The sequence below is a fragment of the Doryrhamphus excisus genome, chromosome 15, assembly GCF_030265055.1.
Source record: "Doryrhamphus excisus isolate RoL2022-K1 chromosome 15, RoL_Dexc_1.0, whole genome shotgun sequence".
Classification (NCBI taxonomy): Eukaryota; Metazoa; Chordata; class Actinopteri; order Syngnathiformes; family Syngnathidae; genus Doryrhamphus; species Doryrhamphus excisus.
In genome coordinates, this window is record NC_080480.1 from 17286545 (window position 1) to 17296599 (window position 10055).

At 46.5% G+C, this 10055-nt stretch overlaps 2 protein-coding genes across 4 annotated transcripts; both read right to left on the reverse strand.

Moving 5' to 3' along the window:
- Window positions 1-67: 67 nt before the first annotated feature.
- Window positions 68-3362, reverse strand: slc35b1 (solute carrier family 35 member B1). Its single transcript, XM_058049409.1, has 9 exons — window positions 2919-3362; window positions 2490-2593; window positions 2143-2273; window positions 2033-2063; window positions 1378-1538; window positions 1164-1290; window positions 946-1052; window positions 708-861; window positions 68-629 (listed from the first exon to the last, which is right to left on the reverse strand). Exons 1-9 carry the CDS (start codon window positions 3041-3043, stop codon window positions 577-579), a joined length of 993 nt encoding a protein of 330 aa, XP_057905392.1. The 5' UTR covers window positions 3044-3362; the 3' UTR covers window positions 68-576.
- A 55-nt stretch (window positions 3363-3417) lies between these two features.
- fam117aa (family with sequence similarity 117 member Aa) lies at window positions 3418-10045 on the reverse strand. Of its 3 annotated transcripts, none has more exons than XM_058048909.1 (8): window positions 8866-9162; window positions 8546-8691; window positions 5447-5542; window positions 5250-5366; window positions 5014-5130; window positions 4720-4945; window positions 4473-4647; window positions 3418-4398 (listed from the first exon to the last, which is right to left on the reverse strand). In XM_058048909.1, exons 1-8 carry the CDS (start codon window positions 8981-8983, stop codon window positions 4182-4184), a joined length of 1212 nt encoding a protein of 403 aa, XP_057904892.1. In that variant the 5' UTR covers window positions 8984-9162; the 3' UTR covers window positions 3418-4181. The 3 variants fall into 3 exon arrangements, with proteins under 3 accessions (XP_057904892.1, XP_057904893.1, XP_057904894.1); XM_058048910.1 differs by lacking the exon at window positions 8866-9162 and adding an exon at window positions 9919-10045 and having other exon boundaries at window positions 3420-4398; XM_058048911.1 differs by lacking the exons at window positions 8546-8691; window positions 8866-9162 and adding an exon at window positions 5806-6009 and having other exon boundaries at window positions 3422-4398.
- Window positions 10046-10055: the final 10 nt, after the last annotated feature.

The window sequence follows — 10055 nt, forward strand, 5'->3', positions numbered from 1 at the left end:
AAAAAAATCATATTGTATGCCATTTAAATATTTATAATTAAGTTGAGAAACTGCATACTTGCAGCGGTTTTCATTGGTTCTTATGTTTCATACGTTTAAATGTTCAGTTCCCCAGCCCAATGAGAAAGAAGGAAGCATGATAATTTCCCTTTAATACAATGTGTAGAAATTAAATTAAAAAAACATTAAAACAAACAAAAAAATGTAAAGCCGTTGTACTGTATTTTATAAATGACAATCATTTGCACTACATGTGATGAGACATTTGCAAGCAACGTGGTTTACATTGTGGGGAGTATACAAGTTAAATGCCGGGATTTTGTCCTTCACGGCCAGCTTGTGGAAAACATATGGACGTCTGTCGAATATGATGCCATTCACTGAAGATATGATCCCAAAGCAGGTTGACGCCGAACATGACTGGCAAGGACTTTCTTTGTTTTTTTATTAAAAATGAGGTAATTGGAGCCGCAGCCGACAGTCCTAAAAGGGCTGCAATGGTAAATAAGGTACTGGCTTTAGACCGTTTCCCTGCGCACGGCTGGAACTGTTTGTCTCTCCTGTGCTGCAGATGTTTTAACGTGCAGTCTTCTTGGGGCCTTTGCCAAATTTAGCATCCAATCCGAGACCTAAGGGCAGACAAAAAGGTAAATGCAATGAAAGAGAATTCTTTTTTTTTTATAAATAAGCAGATGAAAATGTCTCACCAAGGAACACCAGAATGGTCCCGAACCACTGCATGCTGCTCATGACGTTCCCAAAAAGAATGACGGAGCCCAGGATGGTGAAGAACTTGCGCGTGGTCGTGACGATGGAGCAGGTCAGCGGTCCGAAGTACACCACCGTCATGAAGATGAACGTCTGATTGCAACAGGAAGTGATGTGAATTTTGGCATACGTGCCTTTATTATTTCACCTTTATCCGCGCCGCGTTCACTCGCCCACCTGGCCCAAAGCGCTGGTCAACCCGAAGAGAAGAATGTTGTACAAGATGCCTGGGTAGCGTTCAGTGAAGCTCAGGAACTCCCACACTTCGCCTGTCCACAGCACGACTGCAGGCACAAACATGAGACAACTGATGTGTTGGTAATACCAGTAGTGTAGCTATGGCGCCACCAAGTGGTCACTAGATAGACAGCTAGACAAATACAATGATAGCTCACCTAGTCCCAGCACCAAAGTGGACCACAGGTTGATGTTGAGCATCATATGGTTGGCGCTCGTTTGAAAGCGAGACCTCATGTGGTCCTGGGCCACGCCCGTCAAGCCGTCCAGCGTCAACGAAGCCAGCTAGCATGACAACAAGGACCACACAATATTCTGTATAAACAAAAACATCCCGAAACAAATTAGTGCAAACTTTGACAAAATTCTCACCAAAAGCATTTCCCCGAATCCAAAAAAGTGGTCGTCTGCCAGGCCGGAGCTCTTGTTGGGCTTGTAGAGGAAGAGCGCCACGCCGCTCACGATCAGGAGCACACACAAGTACTTGGCCATCGGGTACCGCTTCCTCAGGATGGTCACGCCCAGGATCATAACTGCGGTGACACAACAACATCAACCTTCCATGGGCAATGATTTTTTTTTTTTTTGGGGGGGGGGGGGGGGGGATACACACGTGGACGTGGCATGAGAGCGCAACATGTGTACGCACGAGAGAAAGTGTGTCTTTCTGATAATCGCACACTCAGCAGGTAAGCCTGTTTACTTTGTGTGTACTTGGAAAAGGTCTATATGCAGTAGAACTCTTCCACTGGCTATTTTTTTAAAATGTGTTAAATACATATTTACACATTTAGCTGTTAATATTAAGATCATTTTGCGCCTCAAACCTCATTCAGGGCCTGAACTTGAAACCTAAACCAGAATAATGCAACAAAATCAATGTTGAGTACGACAAATGCATAAATGTTGGAGCCGTTTTTGTCAATGATGACTTCAGTGGGCACTTTTTGGCAATAATGGCCGCCGTGGACCAGGACTTGATAGTTCCACATTCATGTGGCATGCTTGAGCATTAAGGTCCCCTCACCTGGAATGGGCTTGCAGGATTTCCCCAGCACCTATTCACAAAAAGAATCGTTTCTTTAAGAACTCTCGTTCCAACGTCTCCATGCGTTTGGCAGGTGAGACAAGACGCACCTGTGTGGGGTAGTTGACATACTGGAGGGCGGAGTTACTGGACACCATGGCTCCCAGGTAGGAGAGCGAGCACAGGCCGTACAGCCAACTCCTGGTGGCATCCGGCTTGGACCCCTCGAAAAACTGAATCACTGATGAGCAGAAGAAGGAAGACGGGTATTGAAGAGGAAGTGCAAAGGTTCCACAGAGGTTGAATTTGGACAACATTTTCGAGGAAATGCGCTTCATGAAACAGACTCAATAAGAAGAATGTGAGAAAAGTAGTTATGCATCGTTACAAATGGAATATTTATCAATTCACTTTTGAACGATATTTTCGTGTTTTCGACTTCACCATCATTACTTACAGATCCTGGCAAAGACAGCGTTGATGATGCACTGGATGAACACCAACGTCCAGGCGAATCTAAACTTCTCCTTCTGGTCTCCCTGGCCGTACTCCCCTCGAGTGCTGTGGAAAATAATCACAATATTGATAAGTTATGTACAAGTGCAAGAGTGCAAGTATTGTCTAACAACTAGTTTGCATGTAAAGAGGCAGGCGGAAGAGAAATGTCATCTTTTAGAAACCAGATATGATCCCTGAACCAGCCATGGGACATTCCACCTGTGTCACGGCCCACTTTGACATTATGTGATACAGCATAAGCAACTTTATTCATGATCATATGTAAGTAGAGGCCATGATTATAAACGTTAAATAAATGATATATACACTTATCAGTTATGTGAGGAGATTGTCTGCTATCAACATGCGTCACATCAAAAGTACTTACATGGTTTCTTGTAGAATCCCGTAATAAAAATAACACACAAAGACGCCCAGGAAACACACGATGAATCGCAGCCGCATGTTGTCCCACAGCGACGCGCCTTTGGGAGCTCCTTTGCCCGCAGCCATGCTGTCTGCCACCAGTTCAGGTATGGAAACCGACACCGCCGCGCTCCCGGTGCCTCTCACACCGACGTCCCGCTCCACTATCGCCGATGTCCGGAGCCCGGAGAGGGAAATGGGTCCCTTCAGCTTGCTTGCAAGCGATACTTAAAAATAAGAGTATTTTCTCCAGCAGCTATCATTATTGTTTATTTGTCATTTTCTTTGGATTTCCGGAGTCTAAATGTGCTGCATTCCTCGACAGACAAGAGGAATGTGTAACAATGGGCTTTTGGTGTTTCCATGCAGTAATTGCAGGTTTTATTCAGTCGCGACAGGAAAATTGCTTTAGTGAAAGGACCCCAAAACGACATCGGCAGAGTCGCTTGAAATCTTTTAATTGATTTAATGTTGAATACAAACCACATTTTACACTATTTACATTGACGTTATGTATATATTTATAATACCATCCATTGGGTATTACGTATGTTTTTAAATATTTGAGTATATATTTGTATCATGGCAATGTTTCAGGGCAGCTATAAAGAAAATGTGGTCCTTTCTCAAAAACGTCGCATTGGCTTCTGTCGTCTCCGTATGTGGATTGAATCTATTGGTCCACACAACACAGGCATTATTCTCTTGACCAATCATAGAGTGGATATCTTTGAAAAGGGCGGGGTTTGTACTATCCAGTATGGTCATTTACATCTTTGACACGACAGTCGACCAACAAAAAGCATTTTTTTGAGTTATTAAAAACAAATTAATGTACAGTGTACAAACACATGATCACAAAGTTAAAAGTTAAAACCTTAAAATAAAATAAAAGGCTTTTATTGTCACTGTACAATGACTTTGAGCACTACCCAGTTAGTGCCATTCAAATGCTAAACACACAGAACAAAACACTCAATTCAGTGGAAATCAACTCCCAATTTTAACGTTTTTTGGTTTGAAAAGAAGTCTTCTTTGGGTGAGTAAAGCAAATAAAAATCATATAAACAGAGAAATTTGTTGATTTGTCCTGTGAGGTTAAAAAAAAAAACAAAAAAAAACAGTAGTCATTTAAAAAAAGCAATTCTTAACACATGAACTCCACCCCCCACCTGTAATGCTTAAAGTGGTTTAGTCCTGCAAGGCACCACCAAGTTCCACGCCCTCACTGCATGCCCAGATGCCTGGTGGGGGAGGCCTGACCCGGGCAGCCAGTGACGGGGGAGACGGACAGGCCGCGGAAGAGAAGGTCCATGGACGGCAGGAGGGGCTTCAGGAGGCTGACGGGGCAGAACGCCGAGCCCCCGTGCGGGGTGAAGTTGACCTTGTTGAGGTCCGGGCAGGTCGGCTGGAGGAGCGGCTCGTCGTCACGGCGGCTGGACCTTCGAATAAGACACGTGAGGGTTCATCTACACGTCTGTAGTGAAGCGCTGTGGTTTTTGGTAATGAGGCTCACGTGGATTCCTCGCACACTCGGACTCGGTCGCAGCCTTCCGGCGGCTGACGCTGGAAGGAGAAGCTTTGGTTGGGACACGGCGAAGGCGAGCAAGGTGGCAGCAGAGGCGGATCGGCTCCATAAGGAGAAAAGATGGTGGAAGGAGATGGACACTGGATCTCATCGGCAGCAGACTCTGAAGTCCAGACCCAAATACTCATTACCATCTACCTTCACAAGACACCACACCAGCGAACAGACGTCTGACCTTGATCTCCGATGGGGGACGGCGACTGAGACGGGGAGAAAAGCGGCGGATTCAAGGGAGACGGCGAATCAGACGGAGACAAGAGGGATGGATCCAGACAACACGGCGACTGAGAAGGAGACAACAAGGACGGATCCAAGGGCCCGGGAGACGACTCGCTCTGGGAGCCGCTGCTGCATCTCCGCACCGGAGCAGGAGCCCTGTGTCCGTCCGGGATGTCCAAGATCTGGAGAAAGGTCGAGGAAGGTCAAATAATCCACATCGGCACTGATGCTGATGTGTGAGCATCCGAACCTCATGTTGGTCGTCCCTCTTCTCCGAAACAAAGACCTCCTCCAGCTCCAAGTTGAGACCCTCCACGCTTCGCCGCAGCCGTGAGGCTAGTCTGCTCAGCGGCGCCAGCAGCGTCGTCTAGGAGGAAAAAACACTTTTCCTGCACCTTTGTGCTAAATATTATGCTATGCTAGGTGATGTTATATCAATGTTATGTCATGTTACATAATGTTATATAACATGCTATGCTATGCTACCTGTGTAACGCCTGCCGCGTGACTTCCCGGCAGGGAATGATGCGTCAGCTCGTGCGCCGACACGGAAGGAGCGGCGTGGCGTGATCGTTTCTGCAGCTGCTGCCGCAGTTTGGCCACCTGGGGGCAGTGCAGGGACAAGAAGGTCACTCGCTTTTCCTGAATGTTTGCGACAAGAAGAAGAAGAGACGATGGCGTGCCTCCTTCAGGTGCTCGGCGCTGCCCCACGAGGCCGAACGCTTGTGTCCTCCGAGGCCTCTCCTCGAGCGCGCCTCCTCCGCCCAGCAGTTTGGCGTCTGAAAGGATGGAAAAAACCGTATGAGGAGGTGTTTACGTGGATCTTAAAGATCTTAGCATCCAACCAGTCTGACGGCAGGTGTGGTCGCCACCTGGCAGGAAGCGGCTGCTCAAAGAAAGCAGCCTGAAGGCCCACTTCCTGTCGCAACATCCAGACCCACATCACCATCAAGACTATAAATAGTCAGGGTGCAGCTATCGGTATTCTACACCTCACACACACACACACACACACACACACACACACAACACTACACTGTACCGTTTTCTTCACATGGACCCTGGATCTCCTACCAGACGGTCTGTAGTCCATCACTGACCCCCCAAGCGCACAAGACTCTTGTGCTCCCAAGCCCCCCTTGGGACCATCCCGTCACCGTCACACACACGCAACTCGCATGTCGTGGTTACGACACACACCAGAGAGAGAGAGAGAGAGAGACGTTGTCCTCGCCGTCCGGTCCAATGTCTAAATAAGTCCAGTAATGGCGTGGCATGGATGGATAAAGTTACAACACATGGCGCCCTCCGCAGCACGCCAGTGAGGGGAGGGGGGGAGCTATAAAAAGCCCCCCAAAATGGCACCAAAGTGACACTTGCACTCACAGAGGAACGGCGACGCCAATTGCTGACACAGCATAGCTTCACCGCGTTAAGTCAGCCAATCAGAGCACAAAGCCAGCGTCTCAGGGCGTGGTCACATATTTTGGATGGCATCGTCAGTCTGGAAATATATTTTATTTATTGGAAATATTCCTAAAATTGAACTTTTAAGGAAAGGCTCAACTTCTGAACTGGACAGGTCATCTTTGCTTCAGTGTTGCCCCCTTGTGGCAGATGATAGATTACATCTAATGACTTCTACATCATTGCAATCCAGCCCAGCCAATGGCAAGAATCTAACAGTCATTTCATAATCTATCTTTATTTATGTTTATCATGTTCTCCTACGATTTCTGATCAACATTTTCAATAAAAGCAACCGTTGAGATTAACTAGATTATCTTCTAAATTCACTATGCTTCACAATCTTATTACATATAATTATAATACGCTTAGGTACACTCAATTACACTGGTTAATAAGGAACCAACCTACCTGCCTAATCACTACTCATTAGTTCCTCAGTAACTACTCATTAGTTCCTCAGTAACTACTCATTAGTTTCATCAGTAACTACTCATTAGTTCCTCAGTAACTACTGAATTGTTCCTCAGTAACTACTCTAAATGTGTGTACCTTAGCCATTAGCTCCTCAGTAACTACTAATCAGTTCCTCAGTAACCACTCATTAGTTCCTCAGTAACTATTCATTAGTTCCTCAGTAACTACTCATTAGTTCCTCATTAGGTCCCCATTGGTTCCTCAGTAACTACTCTAAATGTGTGTACCTTAGCCATTAGCTCCTCAGTAACTACTAATTAGTTCCTCAGTAACCATTCATTAGTTCCTCAGTAACTATTCATTAGTTCCTCAGTAACTACTCATTAGTTCCTCATTAGGTCCCCATTGGTTCCTCAGTAACTACTCTAAATGTGTGCACCTTAGTCATTAGTTTCTCAGTAACTACTCTAAATGTGTGTGCCTTAGTCATTGGTTCCTCAGTAACTACTCTAAATGTGTGTACCGTAGCCATTAGCTCCTCAGTAACTACTCTAAATGTGTGTGCCTTAGTCATTAGTTCCTCAGTAACTACTCATTAGTTCCTCAGTAACTACTCATTAGTTCCTCAGTAACTACTGAATCGTTCCTCAGTAACTACTCTAAATGTGTGTAACTTAGCCATTAGCTCCTCAGTAACTACTCTAAATGTGTGTGCCTTTGTCATTAGTTCCTCAGTAACTACTCATTAGTTCCTCAGTAACTATTCATTAGTTCCTCAGTAACTACTTATTAGTTCCTCATTAGGTCCCCATTGGTTCCTCAGTAACTACTCTAAATGTGTGCACCTTAGTCATTAGTTTCTCAGTAACTACTCTAAATGTGTGTGCCTTAGTCATTAGTTCCTCAGTAACTACTCATTAGTTCCTCAGTAACCACTCGTTAGTTCCTCAGTAACTATTCATTAGTTCCTCAGTAACTACTCTAAACGTGTGCCTTAGCCTTAGTCCTCAGTAACTACTCATTAGTTCCTCAGTAACTACTCTAAATGTGTGTTCCTTCAGCATCCAACCCACCCCAGAACTCCTGACTGTGGGCATTCCTTCATCATCCAGACCAAAGGAAGTACGAAGCAAACGTAGTGTTCCACTTCCTGCTGCTTCAGGAAGCTTCCTGACGCTTCAACCAAGATACAAATCCATTTAGTGTAGGTAATGATTTGTGTTGGGAAGACAATTCCCCTGAAAGGTTGGCTTCCTTCATGCATTGGACGCTAAGACGGACCCCCGGACCCCCCGCTGAGGCCGGCGTCCCACTTTAAACCCTGAAGTTGCATTGTGGGGACGTGCATTGTGTTCAGACGGCGTGTATGTTTATTCCTTGCAAGGTATGAGGATTAGCATGGAGCGACTTACATACGATGTGCGCCGGTGCGAGTGTTAACGTGGCCCAAGAGCACAACGGACACGCCCAGAAGACTAAAGTTGGAAGGTTGAGGAGGAGGAGAGCTGGAAGGAAGGATGAAATTGGAGCGACAATAAGTTTGGTGATGGGGTGCCACGCTGGTGGGTGTTGGGGAGGGGGCACGGCAGACGCTGGCTAGCTGGCTTGGCGCTGGGAGGGGGATGGGGTGTGCGTATAATGAGGTCAGGAGGGGTCTGCTCCTCACAATGGAGGCCGTGGGGGGGGGGGGGGGGGGGGTAGTATGCTCCCCTTTAAACTGTGTCAGGCCAGCCTAGACCAAGCTTGGCAAGCTTCCTCGGGCGTTTGGGGGGGCTCGTGCACCAGTTAAGGTTAGCATACAGTGGGGGGGGGCGGGGGGGGGTATGTGCGGTTAAACTATATATATAAAAAAAAAGAAGCACCTGCAGGAAAAGCATCAGACATCTCAACGTTCTCACCTGGGTGGCTTTGTCGCTGACACGCGTCCCCGCCGGGCCCTCGGCCTCCTTGGGCCACTGGCCCTGCAAGTAGGGCGCCACGATGGCGTCCAGGGACAGGGTCCGCCGCATGGCGGGCCTGGGCGGACGGGACGAGGTCCTCTCAGCTATAAACACAGAGACATGTTAAACGCTAAAATGTGCACCATTAGTCGCTCAATTGCTCCCAGGCGTCCCCCCCAAGTAGTGTTTGTGGGGGGGCCTGAAGGGGCCAGGACTAGACTCCACACTCCACAAGTGACCGAAAGAAGCTAAATGAAGGATTTCATGGTCTTATTTACCCGTTTTGCCCTCCCTGCCGAGGAGGAGCTGGTAGGGCACCGTGGCCCGGAGGGGCAGTACCAGCATCAGGTTGGGGTTGCCGCAGACCCGAGGAGCCGCTCCGCTTCGGGCCGACATCCCCCCCCCCCTCCCCTCTGCAGGCTACGAACACGCACGCACGCACACGCTCGCAAACTTCCTGTCTTCACTTCGCCGCTCCGTAAGTCAGCGCCCGGTCTCCTGTCCCGGTCCCCAAGTCCATGTCGAGTCCCTCCGAGGAGTCCGCAGTCCTCGCGTCTTCTCTGGAGAAGTGACAACACCGAGCCGCCACGGTCGCCTCCCGTGCAAAAGTTTTGGGTCGTGTGGTTGGTCGCCGAGGTGCGGAAGTGAAGCTCTCATTGGTCTTCACTTCCATCTGTCATCACCCCCCCCCCATCCTTACCCCTTGAAAAAGTTTGAAGGTCCCACCCACCTTTTTTTTTCTTTCACTATTGTGAGGCTGCGTGGTCTTTGTGTGTGTGTGTGTGTGTGTCCAAAAAGGTCACCCATAGAATAGTTGATAGAGTCCCACAAGAAGCTCATCAACAGGCGAGTCAGGGGTTCTCAACTAGTGGGTCGAGACCCAAAAGTGGTTCGCAGACAGACAGTTAAAATTTGTTTTTTTTATTTATTTTATTTAAATTAAATATTGTATATTTAAGATTATGTGGTCTTATTTAAGTGTTTTAATTCCTCGACAGTAAAATAATTTGCATCCTGATTCTGGATTAACTGAAACTATTTCACATTTATAAGAAATATTATTCTATAAATAATAAATATTAAATATCCTGGTTGCTCATGCATATAAATATTTGGCAAAGTTGACAAACATGGCAAAATAAAAATTAATAGAAATAATTTATCAAAAATAATTACAGCAAAACAATTTTAACAAAATAATTAAATATACATAGAGATATTTTTAAGTATTCTAACATTTTTACTCTACAATAATGATGAATTAATTAAGAATAAATCTGTCGTAAGCATTATTAGGCAGAATAGTTTTTTTTTTTAAATAGCAGGTGTACCTAATGAAGTGGCGTGTGAGAGTCCTCCCCTTCAGTCGTGAGCCTGCATGGTAATACCACTAACGGCCACTAGAGGGCTCCAAAGGGCACCTGTCCATTTTGTCCAATGCAAGTGGTTGCTGGTCGCCTACAGATCA

Excerpts from the sequence above, each read along its gene's own strand:
- slc35b1 (XM_058049409.1), bottom strand. The coding sequence starts at position 3,043 with ATGGCTGCGGGCAAAGGAGCTCCCAAAGGCGCGTCGCTGTGGGACAAC. Across the intron at positions 2,064-2,142 it reads ATGTCAACTACCCCACACAG|GTGCTGGGGAAATCCTGCAA; the intron begins GTGCGTCTTGTC and ends TTTTGTGAATAG. Across the intron at positions 1,053-1,163 it reads CACTTTGGTGCTGGGACTAG|TCGTGCTGTGGACAGGCGAA; the intron begins GTGAGCTATCAT and ends TTGTGCCTGCAG.
- fam117aa (XM_058048909.1), bottom strand. The coding sequence starts at position 8,983 with ATGTCGGCCCGAAGCGGAGCGGCTCCTCGGGTCTGCGGCAACCCCAAC. Across the intron at positions 5,543-8,545 it reads TCAGCGACAAAGCCACCCAG|ACGCCAAACTGCTGGGCGGA; the intron begins GTGAGAACGTTG and ends CCATCCTTTCAG. Across the intron at positions 5,367-5,446 it reads GCGCCGAGCACCTGAAGGAG|GTGGCCAAACTGCGGCAGCA; the intron begins GCACGCCATCGT and ends CACTGCCCCCAG.